The 18,779-nt window shown below is 43.9% G+C and overlaps 1 protein-coding gene across 22 annotated transcripts in view; it reads right to left on the bottom strand.

The window, feature by feature from the left end:
• Positions 1 to 18,779, bottom strand: part of camk2b1 (calcium/calmodulin-dependent protein kinase (CaM kinase) II beta 1) — a 75,396-nt gene that overhangs the window by 21,443 nt on the left and 35,174 nt on the right. For 7 of the 22 annotated variants that reach the window (XM_056376799.1, XM_056376798.1, XM_056376802.1 and 4 more), the window contains exons 10-15: positions 17,946 to 18,068; positions 17,707 to 17,790; positions 16,022 to 16,064; positions 12,927 to 13,022; positions 7,232 to 7,266; positions 450 to 518 (exon numbers count right to left, since the gene is read on the bottom strand). In XM_056376799.1, coding sequence (XP_056232774.1) covers positions 450 to 518; positions 7,232 to 7,266; positions 12,927 to 13,022; positions 16,022 to 16,064; positions 17,707 to 17,790; positions 17,946 to 18,068 — 450 coding nt within the window. Of the gene's footprint in view, positions 1 to 449; positions 519 to 4,569; positions 4,603 to 7,231; positions 7,270 to 12,926; positions 13,023 to 16,021; positions 16,065 to 17,706; positions 17,791 to 17,945; positions 18,069 to 18,779 lie in introns of all 22 variants that reach the window. The other 15 variants (XM_056376804.1, XM_056376814.1, XM_056376803.1 and 12 more) reach the window with 6 other exon arrangements.

The following is an 18,779-nucleotide window of genomic DNA, read 5'->3' as shown; positions in this document are numbered from 1 at the left end:
GATTCAACAGAAGAGGAGGAATTCATCTCTGACATCAGCTGGTATGCTGTTGGGCTGGAAGGACAATATACCGGGGGGGGGGGGGGGGGGGGTAAATCGCACTGACAGACTCGGCAGGCATCGGCTGTCTCTTCCCGTTTGGCGAACTTTCACTGACACAGGAAATGACACGGCAGCACAATATCAACCCGAGAGCGAGTCACACAGCATCCCCACCTGCCGAGGGGAAATGTTTCCTGACACCACCTGCTGGTGTAAGACCTTCCCGTACCGCTGTGGCCATCGCCGTGGCTGCGCAAAGGTCAACCACAACGGAAGAGACGGAGAGGAAAACCAGACAAAGGTGAAGAAATATGGGGTCCAGAGGCGGTGGGACAGACACACACACAAACACAAACACACACACACACACACACACACAGGTGGAGGGAGGGTTAGGAGGTAAATACCAGAGCAGGTGAAGGGATGTTTCCTTTGGGGCTGGTGACTATGCTGTTTTTGGTGCTGTTTGTCTGGGGCTGTGCAGGAAAGGAGAGGAAAGGGAGGAAACACAACAAGAGTGTTAACAACAGCAAGAGGTGGGTTCGTGAATGTGTGTCCATGCACGTGTGCTGTGGCGCATTTCTTTGTGAGAACCACTTTTGAGCTTTTCTCCTCGGTGTTTGTGAAATTACAGCTTCTTTTTTTTTAATGATTTTTTCATGATTCTTCTTTTCAGTCAGAATGTGAAACAGAATTTGAGAAGAGGGTCAGTTTAAGTTTATGATGCTGAGATTTTGACACATCCCTCTCACCATGTCAATACAATGGAGGTTAATGGAGTTTCGTTTGTGGTGCCCATTTAAAAAACCTGCCATGTCTCTTCAGAAGTGTCCAGAACACAGTTTTCCTTCAGACTGAAATCCAGCCACCTCTACTGGGCACTTGTCAAATAAGATTCAAACTATCAGCGTGGCTAGATGTTGCTTGATTGTTGTTTTTCTTTTTTTTGTTAAATTGCATAAAACATACTGCAGATTTAGGGTCTGGGTTTGGGGTTAAGTTTACAATTTGAGCCTGCAATAGGTCTGTAATTAAAAACTACTAAATAAGGAGATGATAAACAAAGTTAAATAAATAATGGCTAAGCAGTAATTGAATGCCCTAACAGACATAGTAAGAGTACTGTGCATAGGTTTAAGGCATAAGAAGTAAATTGTGGATGATTTCAACCTGCACCAATTTTCCTAGGTAGGTAAGTTTTTGAAGGTAGGTTGTTCCATGCACGCTGCAGAATGAATTTGGGAACGGCGACCCGACGATACTGCGTGATACATAAGAATATAAGCGCCTAAGAAATGTGCACAGTATCTTGTTGTTACCGGTGACATCCGCTGCTTTGCAAACTGTGCCATTTGGCCGTAATGAATCACCTTTATAAACCTCTATCAAATGCTCCTTTGAAGGCCGCGCATCAAAGAGCGGCCAGTCCTTTATAGCTCCGCTCGGTCATAATGATATTTGCATCGTATCTACATGACATTATTTGTAACCCTGCTTCGAAAAACACTCACTTGACATCAGGTCCTAGGTGTGGAAGTGAATCACCACGGTGACTCACTCTAGGAAGTCGGCTTCCATTACATAAATCCTAATCATGTAGCACTCTAACATCTAAGCCGTTTCCACGAGTCAGTGAAAGAGGTCACGAGAGGTCATGGATTACTTCGTGCCCGGTTAAGCCTTCGTATGGCGTGAGTGTTAAAAGAAAGAATCTGGCAAAGAGGTGAGAGAAGTCGATCTCACTCAGATGGTAATAACATTTCAGATCGACGGGGTTTCTGCAGGTGTCACAAAGTTACATTTCAGGCATTTTAAAACCACTCAGGACACAATTGAATACTTATTTCATAATCATAACTTCTGAAGTATGACACATAAAAATATAAACCAGCCGGGATGATAAGAAGTGAAATAAATGTCAATTCATTCTTAATAATATCATTTAAGGTTGCACTAATGATTATTTTCATCATCGATTAATCTGCTGATTTCTACTTTAAATAATTTATTAATTGCTTAGGATATTGATTTGCCTGTGGAATATGAGAAAGAAAATAATAGTAGAGTCCAGTTTAAATAGTCTTTTTTTTAAATTACTGAAACAATTACTCATTGATTTTCTGTCGGTTAACTAATCAATTAATTGACATAACATAATTGTTAACTAATCAATTAATTGATTAGTTAATCGTTTCAGCACTAATATAATTAATTAATCACTAAACAGTACCTGGATAAGCGGCAGAAACAGCACTGAGGCCAGGTTTTGCTAAAATCACCTACAAAAGTATTTAATAACGAACATTACTGCAGGTTGGAAAAAAGATTTAAGACCTTCGTAGATTAAAGTTAAGACTTTAATATGTTCTGAGGTCTTTTTGTAAAAACCTAAATCAATGCTTTTTACGACTTTTCAAGACCCGCAGACTCCCTGGAAGGAAACACAGATTAAACAAAAAGTGTTTGATAATTGGTGTTGTACAATGAGTGTCGGTCGCTGTTTGACACACTGACTGGCAAAATGGAAAGGAACTCAAGTAGGGTGTGTATGGGTGTATATGTTAACCATAATGGAGTCCTCTAAGTTCTGTAAGCCACTGGGCTTATCCAAGAGAGGAGGAGAGGAGAGGAGGAGAGAGGAGAGGATGGGAGAGGAGAGAGGAGAGGAGAGGAGAGGAGGGGAGAGGAGGAGAGGAGAGGAGAGAGGAGAGGAGAGGAGGAGAGGAGAGAGGAGAGGAGAGGAGGGGAGAGGAGGAGAGGAGAGAGGAGAGGAGAGGAGAGGAGAGGAGAGAGGAGAGGAGAGAGGAGAGGAGAGGAGAGAGGAGAGAGGAGAGGAGAGGAGGGAGAGGAGGAGAGGAGAGGAGGAGAGGAGAGGAGAGAGGAGAGGAGAGGAGAGGAGAGAGGAGAGGAGAGAGGAGGAGAGGAGGGAGAGGAGGAGAGGAGAGGAGAGAGGAGAGAGAGAGGAGAGGAGAGGAGAGGAGAGAGGAGAGGAGAGGAGAGGAGAGGAGAGGAGAGGAGAGGAGAGGAGAGGAGAGGAGAGGAGAGGAGAGGAGAGGAGGGGAGAGGAGGAGAGGAGAGAGGAGAGGAGAGGAGAGGAGAGAGGAGAGGAGAGGAGAGGAGAGGAGAGAGGAGAGGAGAGGAGAGCAGAGCATATAAGTCAGCACACACAAGTGCAAAGACATGACACAATGCATACACACACAAAACAGCCATGAAAATAAAAGCTGGTGTAAGCTGACAATAAACTGACATATAAACATTTCACACACACACACACACACATATATATATATATATAGTAAACTCCGACACACCCGCACCCAAACAAACACCCACACTCATGCACACATAAAACCACCCAAAGCCGTCGTCAGGCAGCAACAGGAAATGTATTCCTCATCAAAGTAACGATTAACCGGTGAGCGGTCTCAGTCAAAGCGTGTTTGCTGTATCAACTCGTGAAAAAAATAAAATAAAATAAAAAGTGCCATGACGCCAGCAGTCCTGACCAAAGGTTCGCCAGCGGTGGAGACAACAGTTGACGTCCAAAGCCAAACACCTGAGACAATTGCCGTAGTGAAAACAGGACGGTGGTGATACAATTCAGTTCAAACAACAGACGTCACATGTCGCGAAGTGTTGACACGTCTTCACAGTTAACACCATTTTTATGATGTTACCAAGAACAAGGAAGGAGAACGTGGGTACAAGTATCCACAGGTGGGCAAAGAAATGAGTGCACAGGGAGAAGAAATGAGGAGGAGGAGGAGGAGGAGGTGGTGCAGGAGAGATGGTGGGTGCACAGAAATAAAAGGGTCAGAGGGGAGGGAAACAAGTACGAGGTCAAGAAGCCTTCCAGAAAGATGTATTTCTATAAAGTGTGACGTGCTGTCGACAGTGGACCCAGAGGAAATGATGCTCCTACCTACCCAGACTTTTACCCTTCATTTATAATCTTACAGTCGTACGTGCATCGTCTTGTGAGACCAAAGAGCTCCGTATCAAAACGACAAGCACAAGCCGACTCTGTTCTGAAAGTGTGCCCCTGACAGATCTGGAGCAGCATCCCTGGAGTAACATCCTGCCTCCGTTACATTTTCAGAATAATGTCAGGGTTAGTCTTATGGCAGTGCATTTAGCGAGGGCCAACTCCGTGACTTCTGCCGGGCGTCTTCCGTCCATGAAGGATGAGTTTCGGTTACACAGTACATTGTCATTTTCTCTACGTGTCATGGCAGTTCTCAATGTTTATGTTAAACATTCAAGGATCCCTAAACTGACGGACCCCCATCTGATACGATTTTAGCTTTTGGATGTTTTATTAAAGAGACAGTTTGAAGTTTTAATAAAAATGTTTCCTGAATCAGACACCGCTGTGTCACAGACTAATACTTCAGTGAAGGGAAGGAGACTTGACTCCACCCATGAAATAGACTCAGGGAAGGGGAACGGAGGATAAAACACAGAGAGTGGAGAGAGGGAGCAAAAAGAGGAGTGACTGGGCAAATGCATAAATAGCATGCTCACCATGTACTGGACAGTAGAGCTGGACTTGCGTTTCTGTCCTCAGGCGATTGATGGATGGATGGATTTATTGATGGATGGACAGATATGCATGGTAGAAGAAGAGGGTGGGGGGAGTAAAGTGACCAATGACAACACGTGAATGTACTTGTACAAAGAGCAACAGAGAACTTGTCAGTTTAAATCAGCAGGTGAACACTTTGATGGAAATGCAGATTTCAACCCTTAGGAAAAAAAAGTGGGATCAGACTTTTCCAGACAAGATGGACAAAGTGGAAGAAGGTCAAGAATTTAATTCATAGAAATAAGATTTGTTTTTTTTGTGGAAGAAAGGAGGTGCGAGCAGACGGAAAGAAGCGGCGGTTTAAGTGGAAGTGATCAGGTCACCCACTGTTCAGAGCAGCTGAGGCAACAAGGAGCAAGATGGAGGCAAAACAGAGGAGCAAGACAAGGAAATTTATTCAGTCAGAATAAAACTCGTAAATTTAAAATCAGGACTGTCTTGATGTTCGTAAAGTTGTTACATGCAGCGTTTATACATCAGTAATTGATCTGTGTGTATGTAAAGACCAGGGGACAGTTGCACAAAACAGCCTCATCTCTTTTCCTTAAGGCTTCCTTAAAATGTTCACTTGATAATTTAAGGATTTCTCTTTATCTTGGTTTATATTGAAGGAAAAACTTAAACTCAATTAAAACATTGCTAAAAAAATAAACTAAAGGTACCTCTGGCTCTATCTGAGCTGCAACAAGGCCAAGTTTATGGGGATTAATGAAGGAAATTAACACATCCCAAGAAGATCGTGCTGCGACCAGGAGACACTCTTAACAAGGTGGAATTGATTTTACATTACAAATTTGAGCAGCAGTCAGTCCTTAACTTCTTTCCTCTTAACAGATCCTGTGCATCACCTCTAAGTTACTCTCTCAGCTAAGAGGAAATGAAACCTCAAATGTCATAATTAAGGTGTTTTTGTGCCCCAGAAACACACTGAACTCCCATCTGCCCTCTGTGTTGTTTTTAAATTTTCATGAATTGAGGCCAAAACTGTCGGACGTTCTGTAATAATGTGTAAATGTATAATGAATGCTACATGTAATAACTTTTAAAAACTAAAAGAACAGACACAGTGTGTGTTCATCAATGAAACAGCACTGAATGAAATACTGAATGGCTTCTGTGGGCAGTAGTTGGCAGCACGCGGGGGTCGGAGGTGATGTGGAGTTAGTGCCGGGGAGAGACTGTGCGTTTTGCACTGAGCAGGTGCTCCAGCTGAAAAACGTCAGGTGCCGTTACGCATTCGTGAACAGGCGAGAGAAAAAGGAAGAGGAGAGGAGGTCGGCGTCGCCAAGAGAACAAAAGGACATGTGGAGGGAAGAAAAAGAAGAGAAACAAGAGAAGAGGGAGGGAAGGAGTAAAGTAGGGACGGCAGCAAATGAAAGAGACGCCTTTAGAAATGGTTTGGGGCGAGTGTGTAGGGAGCCTGTTGCTAGGCGATGAGTGCGCCGCAGTGGAAGCAAGCGTCTATTTCTGTCGTCTGAGTTTCCAGGGTCCAGACTGGCAGCTATTCCTGGAACTGGAGTCACATTCCCCGCTGAACCGACTGAGCAGAGAGGAAGGGGAGGGGGGCCTTCACACACACACAAACACACACACACACACACACACACACACACACACACACACACACACACACACTGCTGCACATGCACATGAGCGAACCACATATGCGGACACCCACGCTTACGCACAATCTATGTGAAGGCATACTAACACCCTCATTTACACTTTCATTCTCTTTTCAAACTGACAAAACAAATGTGATGTGTTCACACACGCGCTCACATGCACTCACACAGAAACACACACCTGTACGTCCACGTGCATGTGCGCGAAGCTCTACCTGCCATGATGTACGATGCTGAACAGAAGCAAACGCGTTCATCTGCATGTACACCATGTTCCACACTTCGTACACACATTGCTGTACGCACATTCATGGAAGCTGTGTGTGGGATGTGTTGCTGTAATGTGTGTGCATGCACGAGCGTGGGATGGTGAGAGATCCTCGTTAAAGGATGAACAGGAATGCAGGGTTAAAGACCAGATGGGGTGAGCAGGAAAAAGGAAGCACTGAAAGAGGAGGAAGAGATGGAGGGATGAGCGGGAGAGGAAGTGATGAAAAAAAAAACGAGTGGGGAGGGCTGACAGATGGTTACATTTAATAATGGAGATGGGGAGGTGGCAATAAGCTGAATAATGCCAAATCAAAATAAAGGGTGCTTTCAGAGAGATGTGCTACTTGAGGCTTGTGCACTGGCAAAGCGGCAGACGGCTGATACATGCACATACAGAAACACATGTATACAGACATACGTGTAAGGCTGTACCAGGTACAGACGCAAACTATATGAAAACGAAACCACAATCTTACAATCTTCACTTGTATCACACGACACGAGACGCAAAATCAATGAGACACAAGCACATTCAAACTGTTTTAGAAAAGACGGCTACAGCTGGCAGGAGCGAGGTTAGCCGGAAAGAAGCTAATAGAGGAGCGGAGAGAAACAGGAAAGAGGATGAGGAAGAGGCGGGAGTTTGTAGCTGTAGAGCGAAGAAGAGAGAGGAAGGAGGAAGACTGAGGAGTGCGATGAGCCTTACCTTGACATCTGCCTTTTTGTTGAGCAAGGTCTTAGCTGCTGCAATGACAAGCACAGGCAAGAAAAACCCAGTCAGAGTTGATCAAGACGAGAAACAGAGTACAGCAACAACGGCTCGCTGTTTATCACTGACATTAAAGCCTTCAGAGATTACATTCATTTTACTTTTGTGAAATAATGTTTTGTTGTAGAAAAATCGCCTTTTCACAAAGTAGCAGCTACTCTATGACGCCCTTATTGTGAAAGAGTCTCAGCACCTTCCTGATAAAGTGTTAAGTGAGTAATTGATCTGTCTGATCAGTCAGACACTACAATGCACTGATCTACGACTCCATGCACTTCCAGTGACTCTGGTCTTTAAAAACAACTTGGTGTGTAAAATCTCATAATTAATGGTTATGATCCAGGTCGGAAGAACAAATTACGATACAAAAGTTGAGCACAGATGAGTGTTGCTATCCACACATACATGTTTTTTTTTTTCCTTCTGGTGATGCTGTGCTGCCAGGATACCTTCTAAAAATAACAACTGTTTTCCCCTGCCGGCAAATCAATACAGAACCAGGCTCATTATGCAATCACTCCATCTGTAAAGTAATTGAAAATCAGTAGGCCAACTCGTTGGGCACATCACAGTGATGCAAGGGACGAGCTAAGAAGGTAAAACATAGGTCTCAAGGTGTTCGCTGGTAGAGACCAAAGCTGGTTGGTCAGGTGGACTGCGAATGATTTAAAGTGCTGCTTCCCGACTCAAAACCCGAGAGCAGCTACACAGCACAACAGCTTTGGGGTTTGAATCAAAAAAAAAACTAGAGTTCACTGTTTCACATCAAATCATGTGGCAAGGTCCCCTCGTGGCTGCGAGGAAGCCAAAACAAAGATGGCTGCTGTGCGAGGCAGCCATCTAAACCCAACAATAAGCCCTGCCTTAAGAAACTCTGTGGGGGCCTTAAGGAGGATTAGTCTTCAGTCTGCTCTCTAATGAAGGGTAATGGGGGGGGGGGGCAGGAGGGAAAGAATGATACCGTAGACACAGCCCTGTGATGAGTGTAATACCCATAATCCCTTACAACAGTGGGAACTGCGCGCAGACAACAACAGAAGACGGTCCGCAGGGTATTTACCACGACTGCACTGCTGAAGCACAGACAGCGAGGTGGTCCGATCGCATTAGATAGATGCGTGTTCACCCAGAGGGGCCCCAAAAAAACAAGAGCCAGACTCTCTGTGACGCTGGTGTCGGCGGAGGCTGCGGCGCCGTGGGTGTGTCTGCCAGGACGCAGACGGAGGATTAACACTAACAAGACACCAGATGATCTTTTACCGCTTAACAGTTGACACCAGAAATTGCTCTCACAGACTGGCAGGGATTATACAGCGCCAACCATTGACACACACACATACAGGAAAGGAAGGACCTCAGGCACACAGGATGTAATGAGGTTCGGTGGATTATCCGTTTGGATATTATAAAGGATGGATTTGATTTGAAAAATTTAAAAGACATCTTTGTGACAGGGGAGATTAGTGATTAGTCTTTTTCTATAACAACAGATGATATAGATGATATATTACAACTGAGGTAACCACCGAATAATGTAGAGTTTTACAGGAAGCTGTGTTTTACGTCATGGGTCAACAAGCATATTGGCTCATTAGAAGACATCCCATCAGTGGCTCCCAACCTGTGGGAATACTATAACTTCAGGTGCTGTGGCGGTGAGGAGTGTGGAGCTTCCTACACGTTTCTCCCGCTTTCAGTTCAATCCTTACCATTAAAATAAAAAAAGGGCTGTGAGAAGGCATCGCTTGGTCTCAGGTGGGCTGTGAGTCAGACATGATTGGAAACCACTGGGCTACATTATTAAAAAATAAATAAACCAGCAAGATTGATTTGGGAAACAATAGTGCCTATCACCTGCCAGCTCAAGTCCCAGACTCCTCCTCTCCATCTCGCACTCCCAGAGCTGTAATCCTTACTGGGACTTTTTAAAGGGACTGAGTGCAATTTCAAGTCTAATCACATTCAATCACATCAGCAGCCAGCCACATTACATAAAACACTATTTCTGGCACTCTGGGATTTTTCTTTCTTTTCTTTTTTTCCTCTCTCCATCTTTCCTCTCTCTCTCTCTCTCTCTTTCTCTCTCTCTCTCTCTCTCTCTCTGAACACGAGACATGCTGTAGCTCCGCTGAATTTCTCACTTCCATTTCCAAACATGTTCTGAACCAGATTGCATTGAATTTTCAACCGAAGCCTGAATTCCATGAGAATTTCCACTGGGCAGTGATTTTTATTAGGGAGAACAGAGGTCCAATCAAAAGGAGGCCAGTTCAAAGACTAGCAGAGGCCTGGCCCGGTCCTCTTAAGTAAGAAAACCCCATCTTTACGAGAGGACTCAACTTCAAAAAGGGAGACAATGATTGAGGCGGACTAATGAAAGAGAGACATCTCTGTCCTGACTTTCTTTTTTTGACCTTTCTGCCTCAGTGATGTTGCGTCTCATGCTTGAAGTGAAGTCTGCATATTCAGCAAGTCAAGGACGGACCAAGACGATGGTGGTAAAGAAGCACTGCATAATCTGGAGGGATGTAAGAGCGGCATGAACGTGCAGCTGTTTATTGTTGCGCCGTTCTTCCTCAGTCTCCTTCCAAAGGCTGGTTGTTACTGAGGAGAAGAAATGGGGTCAGAATGGTATCAAGTCCCCCCCCCCATCATATTATCAGAGGGCTTGGTAGAGGAGGAGAGGATATGAACGGAAAGCAGAGAAGAAGGTAATAGTGAGAAGAAGAGGAATGAAAATGATGAGGGTATTTCACTAACACCATTATTCCGTCAAGGTGGAAAAACAAAATCACGTCGAAGATTGCTAAAAAATGGCTTAAATTCCAGTGATGAAGATGAAATCCCCGTGGAAACCCTGAAAAATCAAAAGGTAGCTTAATATAAAACAGAAGGTGAAGAAGCAATGGGTGCTCCTTACCTTGCGATAAATTACACATGAAGCAAGAAGAGAGAGGAGGGAGAGATTAAAACAAAAGCATCACTAATAAATTCCCACTAAAGACACGCGAGATGCACCACTGCAGGAGCAAAGCAAGGATGGGCATGGACTCACATGAAGATTCGGTGGCAGTCGCACAAGCCAAAAGGTGCCTTCCTCCCTGGGTAATGGAAAAGGCTCTTGAGATGAAACACTCAGGTGACAGCCTGCCTCAAGAGCCTTTTCCATACACGGCGTGTTGAAGGCCAGGACACATTAAAAGACACAATATTCCTGCATGAGGGTCGGGGGTGGGGGGTGGGGGGGGGGGGGCGTGTAGATGGTGATTGTATTTTTGTGTGTGAATATGCAAAAGATACAGCAAGGCCTCCGGTGAGCCAGCGAGGTAGGGTGAGGCTGATAGGGGGAGGCAGCCCACTATAAATATTTGATGGGAGCCGAGCGGAGGCTGAGGGACACAGAGAGGGCTGTGGAGTCCCGGTGGGCCACAGAAACAAGGACACTGCTACTACTTCTGTCTCCTTAGCTCAATGCTACACTGTCATGCAGAGCTCTTTGTCATTTGTGCCTGCGGTTCTTTTTCTGCATACCCAGAATAAACACATTAGATTGGGTTCACAGTCATAAAAATGTCCTCAGTTTCTCCTGCCATCACACACGTGTGCCACTGAGTGACTTGTCTGATGGCTGTAATGTTGGTGACATGATGATTTGAAGCTTCAACAGCTTCAACATCCTTCAAATAAACAGTTTTAAAAAAAGTGCTTCCATATGAAAAGACAAACAGCTCTTTTCCAGCAAACAAGATCAGAGAAGCTGAGCTCATTGGTGAAGGATGTAGAATGCTAGATATTTCTCTGACCAAACAACAGCTAAAGGCATGTAAATATTGGAATTACATTTGTCAAGGGGGCAGAAATAAGACTCTCAGGAGAAGACCATGTTGCTCTGCTTCAGCTGCATATGTAAAGAAGCAACTGTTTGCTATTAAGCTTAGCTTTAATAAGTAGATATGGCAACAGGACGTCGAGTTTGATTTGGTTTAAATCAGACTTAACACTTTCAAAACATCATCTGTGGTGGTTGCTGCTTGCTTTTGATTAAGCTAATTTTCGCCCCGTGTCATTGGAGAACATTTGACCACTCGACAGTTTGTGCAGCCCGTGTTGATTCATCACAAAACAACCATTGTACCAAACTGTATAGATGACAGCTGTGAGCTGGGCATCAACGGACGCACTGACTATGTGTGTGTGTGTGTGTGTGAGATGGAAAGTGCTCTTGTGTGTTAAAATTCACCAGAAACTTTCTGTGTTTCTCTTCCCTTTCTCTCTGTATGTTTATGAAACAGTCGTCGAGGTAAGCTGTAACTTTTTGGCTCAAGCTGGAACATTTTGAACTTCTGCAGACATTTTTTTTTTTTTTTGCATTATTTGTAACGCCGCAGGCAAATTTATGCATCATGCATTTCCTTTGACTGTGTATGCAATAGCACCATCTTCCAAAATCTGCCTCGCTGTCTGACCACACAGTAACACTATGGAGTTTAAAACCGACAGTTCACGAGATGTCTAGACTACTGACTGTATCGTGAGGCTGCTGCATGTAACAGGAGCTACAGCTCATCTCACAGCCCAGTCAGTGGGCTATTATGGGATATATCCTCAATGCATGAAAACATTAAATAGTAAAAGTAAAAATAAAGCCAGAGCTTGAAAGGGTTTTGACTTCATGAGAACCAGCCCAGTCCTGCATCTTCCACAGTGTTCACCATGCACCACAATCCCCCAGTGTTGCAGCGCATGCACCAGTCCAGTGCCCCATGCAGCATTCACCGACAGCTCCCGGGCAGTTCCATCCTTAAAGTGACGGGGGGGGGAGGGGGGGTTGGGCTTTCCAGTGTCATTGTCAGACAGAGAAAAGAAGAGAGAGGGAAAGAGGAGTGAGGGGAGAAGTGAGATGTTAAAATTATGGTGGCGAGTGGGGCAGGTCAGAGTGATGCTGGTGGAGTTGTGGAACAGTACAAGGTGACCTGAGAGACAACAGTGACAAGAGAGGTAGAAGTGACAGAATGAGGATGAAAGGAAATGAGGTGAAGTGAGGTGGTGATGTGACAGAGGTGGGATGGGAGGAAAAGAGTGAGAGGAGCATAAGAAAGAGAGAGAGACAGGACAGCAGTTTGACTGGGTCGAGGCCATGCTCCGTGTTTCTAGGGATGAAGATGAGAGGATGAGTATGGTGCAGCGCTGCAGCTTCGCTTTCAGATCTCAGACAGGAGGGGACAGATGTGCTGACATGGGAAATGACAGCCGTAGCTGGGTTTCCATCCGTCAGAATTATGAAACATCAACATAAAATGGATAAATGGAAAAATTCGCTAAAAGAATTGACACTTAGTTGTATTTTTATGTTTTTGCGTGTATAAAAATGTTGCCTGCTAAATAGCCAGATGGAAACGTAGCTAACGCTGCTGCTGATGAGTCTATGGGAGATGTAGTCATCGATGTGGTCAGCCTTCATGCTCTGAGCTCCCATGCTGAGCGAGGAGAGAGGGAGGAGGCCGAGAAAAATGAAAAAGGGGAAACAGAAGAAGAGGAAGAATAAGAATAAAGAGTAAAATACAGGGACATAGAAGGGGGTTCGGGGGGGTGGGGGGTGGGGTGGCATGCCCTGGGTGAGCCACCACGCTACCTTGTTCCACCAGCCCTGCGGTGGTGCCGGCGGCTGCAGCCACCGCTGCTGCGGCGGCAGTGACAGAGGCTGGAGCCGTGGTCTGCCTGCTGCCCACTGTTAAAGAGTCCAATACCCAGTCACACATGAAGATAGAGAGAGTTACAAGGCAAAGGAGGAGAGGAAGGAGGGAAAGAGGTCAACGGGAAGAGATGGAGAAAAAGGTTGGAATGACATTGAGAAAGAAGGGTGCGAGGAAAGAAGGTGAGGGGAGGGGAGGGGAGGGGGGTGAGCGGGTGGGAGACACGGCAGGAGGTTCGGTGGGCGGGGCAGGGAGAGAGAGAGAAAAGGTGAGAGACAAAAAGTCGGAGACAAACGGGGCTCATTAGTTCAGAGACGTGGGATCAACACACACATACACAAACCGCTGATATCATTTGGCTGCGACACAGAATTGGATCGCATGTGAATCCACTGCTCTGAAAGTGTCACCGTAAAGAAAAATGTCAGGGAGGAGACACAGATGTTAACTCTCATCTGAGACTCTTTGATCCCTGCACCTGGTCTCTACACACACACACACACACACACACACACACACACACACACACACACACACACACACACACACACACACACACACACACACACACACACACACACACCTGAAAACAGCGTCATTGTTAGGATGATGATGGTGACGACGATACAGATTCTAGTCAGCGTTAGTAAACGTCAGATTTGCTTTAATAAGCGTCAGATATAAATCTACAGTAGGCAGTGTGCTCCTACAAGCTTCACTGAGGATTTCTACTGTAGGGATAAATAATTCAACAGTTTAAAACTTTATTTAAACCTGAACTTCATCCATATAACCTTATAGGGTATGACTACTAAGACATTACATCAGCATGTGGAGGCAAATAGATCCACCTCTGTGCCAGCACAACGGCACTGATACACTATATAACAGATGAATCATAATAAATGATGAGAATATCGTAACCTACAGCGTGAAGCACTGATGTCGGCTTTTGTGCTGATGTAATGTGCCTCGGCTATTTTTATTACAGAAGGTCTGTCTCTTTTTTTTTAAAAAAGAAAAAACTTTTTAGCTGATGACCTCGCACTTATAATGGAGTACAGCTTCCAAAGAAGAGGAGAGAGACTGAGTTTGAGAGCGGTGACACAGCCAGGCCACACAGCTGGGTCAGTGTGTGTGTGTGTGAGAGTGAGAGAAAGTTAAAGAGCTGAGTGGTTGTTTAGTGGATGTTCAGACCATTTCCCATTGGGAGGCTTGTGGTGTCAGAGCGGTCGCTGTGAGTCATGTATACTGAAGCAGCATGCTTGCGCGCACACACACACACACACACACGCATATACTCACACTAACATCACTCAGACACACGCAAACATCTATATATGCAAAATAAACACATACTGTACACGGACACAGACTCAGTGCTTGTGATTCATTAAAAGAAAAGTTTATATGCTCAACAACTATCAAGGAACTACTCGATTCTTTTGATACCTCATTACGCCCAGAAATAACATCCGATCAACAACAACTGGTCTTCATCCAAGCCTGACTGCTCTTAAAAGTTCTGGCATACAATTTCCGACATCTTGTTACAGGCTAAACGGTAAGATTGTTCGTTGACGACAAGTTCTTTTCACTGATCACAACACTGATGAAATACTGTAGTTTATGGATGTCGTTGTTTATGTAATAAAGTAGGAAAAAGGGGCCGCCGTTCCTCACTAAAGAAGGTCATTAGTGAAAGAGTCTCTGAGGCACAGATGTACAACACTTAATATTGTCCATCTTAGATTACAGCAGAAATTTAAAACCAATGTTAAACCCTGAAGAAGCGTCATGTAGTACAGAGATACACACGAATACAAAGACACAGACGCAAACACTTCCACAGCTTGCTGGGCAAATTCAGTGTTTCCCAAAACAAACTTCCTTCACAAAGCTTTTCACTTTGTAATATTTCACATATTTTTACATTCTTGTTTGAGTTATCTGTCTGCATGTGTTTGTTGCTTGTTTTGTTATTTTATCCATATGAAGCATTTTGTAATCTCTGATTTTGATAAGTGCAATATAAATAAACTTTTTTTTATCATTATTTTACAGTGGTAGTTCAATGCGTTACAAAGCTACACAACCTATAATGTCTAAATTACTTTCAACGCTTCTACTTTAAGTTCAAACAGTTTTACATATTGAACTTTTACAGTAATGTGGTATAATTGCTGCCCGTGTGGAACAACGGTGTCGCCACGTCAGATAACGAGAGCAGGTGAGAAATAAGGTGTTTGTGTTGAAAGTTAGCTAAAAATGCAAATCTGACAACTTCTCTTCGTTTAGTTTAGTTTGTGTGAACGTTAAAGCGTTTTGGGTCACACGTCCAAACCGTCGTCTCACTGAACTGAATATGCTTTTAATGTGACAATGTTGTAGCTGCTGTATATATATGTGTATATAAGTATGTAAGTCTCATGAGTCGAATACTTGAATAAAAATGAGGGAAACACTGAAGTTGCACTGAGATGAAATGAAGATGTGATTTTGCTTTGGGAAGCATGCTCTGTAAAGTTAAGAATAAAATACATCTCTTTAAGTCAAAGGAGACAATTGGCTCTGAATGTTCACTGTTACCAGTGTTTACAAGGCACATGCCACCATTTGACTGAATAGAGTCTGAATAGAGTCTGAATAGAGTGTAAATAGAGTCTGCAGGCCTGAAACGAAGCTAAAAGAGGTCTGTAGTGGGTGTGATCAGCTTGGATTCACAGCAGTTACACTGGATAAGTCGTGTTTTAGGTGAAATATCACTTCATCTGAAACCTAAACTTCTCCACGGTGAGCCCTCCAACATGGTGGCATGTCCCTCAAACTAAACTGACTAACTGATTTACTTATATTCAAATAAACATTTTAGTCCCCCTCAGTACTTAAGTATGGGTATATATCAATATAATTGTCATGCCAACAATAAAGTCCCTACATTTAGCATTTTTACATAAACAACATATTGACTGATGCTGGTTCACGGATATGAATTGCAGATTTACAGTCATGGGGGATGCAAGGCAACACTTACCAGAGAAATTTCGAGAAACCAGCATGGTAGTTAGAATGGCCCCCTGAGGAGAAAACAAACGAGAAGAGCTGTTCAACAGTTTTAAAAGATATATATAGAGATTTCCATGTGTTGTTCGATTATAGATCAGGTCTAGGTTCTTTATAAATACTGTGAAAGTATCAAAGCGCTCAGTCCACAGAGAAATGCACACAGCCTGTATTCAGAAACTGAACCTGGGATTTCTGTAACTTTGTGATGTCACAACAAAGCAGTCACCGCTCTCAGCCATGCCCCAAGCACCACCCACCTGGATCCACCATCCAACTTTGCAGGATTTAGTTTCTCTGAGTGTTTTGACCTGAAATCTGCTGAAATATTTTCATTCAGTGCATCAAAGCACCAACAACAGGGCCAGACTGACAGGGAGCGAGGCGAGGTTAGGACAAATTGATTTAAAAATGTAGATTTGCTGTAAACTGAGTCAGTATAATAGCTTTGAGCACAAATCATGTGCAGGAATATGGGCTCAAAGAGACAAAAGATGGAGACATGATAAAGAAATAAAGGGAGGGAGGGGAGATGAGTAAAGCAGCTAATCTTGACACTTTTCTCTCTGGAGAGATCATTTAAAACTAGAGCTGATAACTTTTTATAGGGCTATAAAAATGGCACTGAGTTGCAAATAGACCATCGTATTTAAGAGCTGTGGAGGATGATAATATACTTAATAGCTAAATAGCTAAAATGACTCCACTATAACTATAGCAAAGCCAGTTTTCCTACAGAACAGAGCAGTGGAGCTGCAATGAAGTAAACTAACGAATGTGGGTTTAAACGTGGGAGCGGAGACGATGTCCCAGCAGCAGATGTTACAGCAGCTCCAGTCAGATCCTTTCAGCCCATGTCAAGACAAATATCACATTCAGATACCTTTATAGTTTCAGAGTCTGTCAGTCTGTAACATTCGATATCATTCCAGTTGATTCATCAAAAGGTGTTTTTGTCATACGCACGTTCTCTCATCATGTTCTGTCTATTTTTATTAGTCATTTTATAACATTTCCTAAGATTTTTTTATTCATTTAAACATTTTCAAAATAGGTTTAGCACGTACAAGCTGATATGTTTTGATGTGTTTGAGCTTCTGTGTTGTTTCTTTACTGTATGCTTTGATTTTTTTTCTTTCTTTTTTTTTTAAACGTCTAACCTTGCCGCCGTCCGTTTCTTTTAAAAGGTGAAAAGCCAGGGACAATTGGTTCATGCTGATGGCATGTTGGCTGAATGGTCTGACATTTGCCCGCAGCCACCTGTGTTTATGCTTCCAGTTTCCCATGTGCCGGTATGTGAGCCATGCCAAGACTGGCCAAACGCGGCGGGGTAACGGTGACACGCTCCACTGGCTAAGCTGTTGCATCCACACAAAATGTCTGTGTAGAAAGGGAACGGCGCATGTGGGAAAGGTAGGAGTCAGTAAAAGAAAGCACCATCTCCATTAAATAAATGTTATATTTTATATTTCAGGCCACTTAGCAGATAATTATACCTTGAGTGCTTTTGATCTGATTTTAAATTATTGCAAATACCACTTGGTGACCCCGAAACAATGGGAAAGATATGGTAGAATAAAGCTGAGGACAGGATTATTTCATCCTGTATTAGAGCAGAAGAGGAAGATGTGGGAGAGGGTGAGCTCGCAAACAGACCTTGAGTTTCCTCCTGGCATTGAATTTCTTCAGGCACTCCACGGTCTCCTGTCTGTGCATCATAGACGCCACTGTGGATCGTTGCTGGGAAAAGGAAGAGCAGGAGGAGGGTGAAGAGGGAGGTTTAGGAAGGGGAGGAATAAAAAAAACGAGAGGAAAATTAGTTTGACCATTAAATTTAGCAGTGTGACAAGACGTGCAAAAAAACAAAAACCCTTTCTCAAGCAGGGGACACTTACGCAGACCCATGGGTGCTTGAGGGCCTCCTGAGCATTGATCCTCTTGGCTGGGTTGATGGTCAGCATCTGGTTGATCAGGTTTTTGGCCTCTGGAGTGACTGTGTCCCACTCTGGGGAAGGGAACTGCAGAGACAAACAGGACCACATATCTTCATATTCACTGACGGGACATCCAAAGTCTTCATGTGTATCGCTGCGCTTCACTTGTGTGTCTTTAAAAGTCCCAAAATCCAAAGACAACATATTTTTAATGTCTGCGTGTATTTTTAAAACAATTTTTAATTTGACATTTGTCCAGAAACAAAGTCGAGACAAGTTGCACTGCCTTTTTCCAAAGTGTCAACTACCTGATGGCGACAGTGTCTGATGAGTTTTTAATATCTCTCATATTGAAGCTGAATTATTACTTAGCATTTTATTGTTGAATAGCTTTACTATGAACACACATCCTGTGGGCAGAGAGAGGGAGGGGATATCAGATGTGAACCCAGGATGTTGCCAGTGCATGTGCTCTCAACATTTAATCAGTTGTGCCCCCCTCCCCCCCCGTGGGCTTGTTTTCCTACAATATCACAGGGTCAGTCCAAGCACAGCCCCCCAGCAATTTGTTAAGAGACTCTAAACCCATCAGGTCCTGTTGTGTCTAGGTATAAATGTCAAGGTCTTTGCCCTGTGAGCCCACAATCACTGCCAGAGTCTCTCTCTCTCTCTCTCTCTCTCTCTCTCTCTCTCTCTCTCTCTATTTGGCATGGAGTTGAATGTGAACTAAGGTGAGGCTCTCTCTCTCGCACCCCCTGAAATATGAATGAGGTGACTGAGTTATGTAAGCGCTGC

This window comes from Seriola aureovittata, chromosome 5, assembly GCF_021018895.1.
Source record: "Seriola aureovittata isolate HTS-2021-v1 ecotype China chromosome 5, ASM2101889v1, whole genome shotgun sequence".
NCBI classification, from domain to species: Eukaryota; Metazoa; Chordata; class Actinopteri; order Carangiformes; family Carangidae; genus Seriola; species Seriola aureovittata.
Note: the sequence above shows the minus strand (reverse complement) of the source record. Positions and strands in the feature narration are given on the sequence as shown.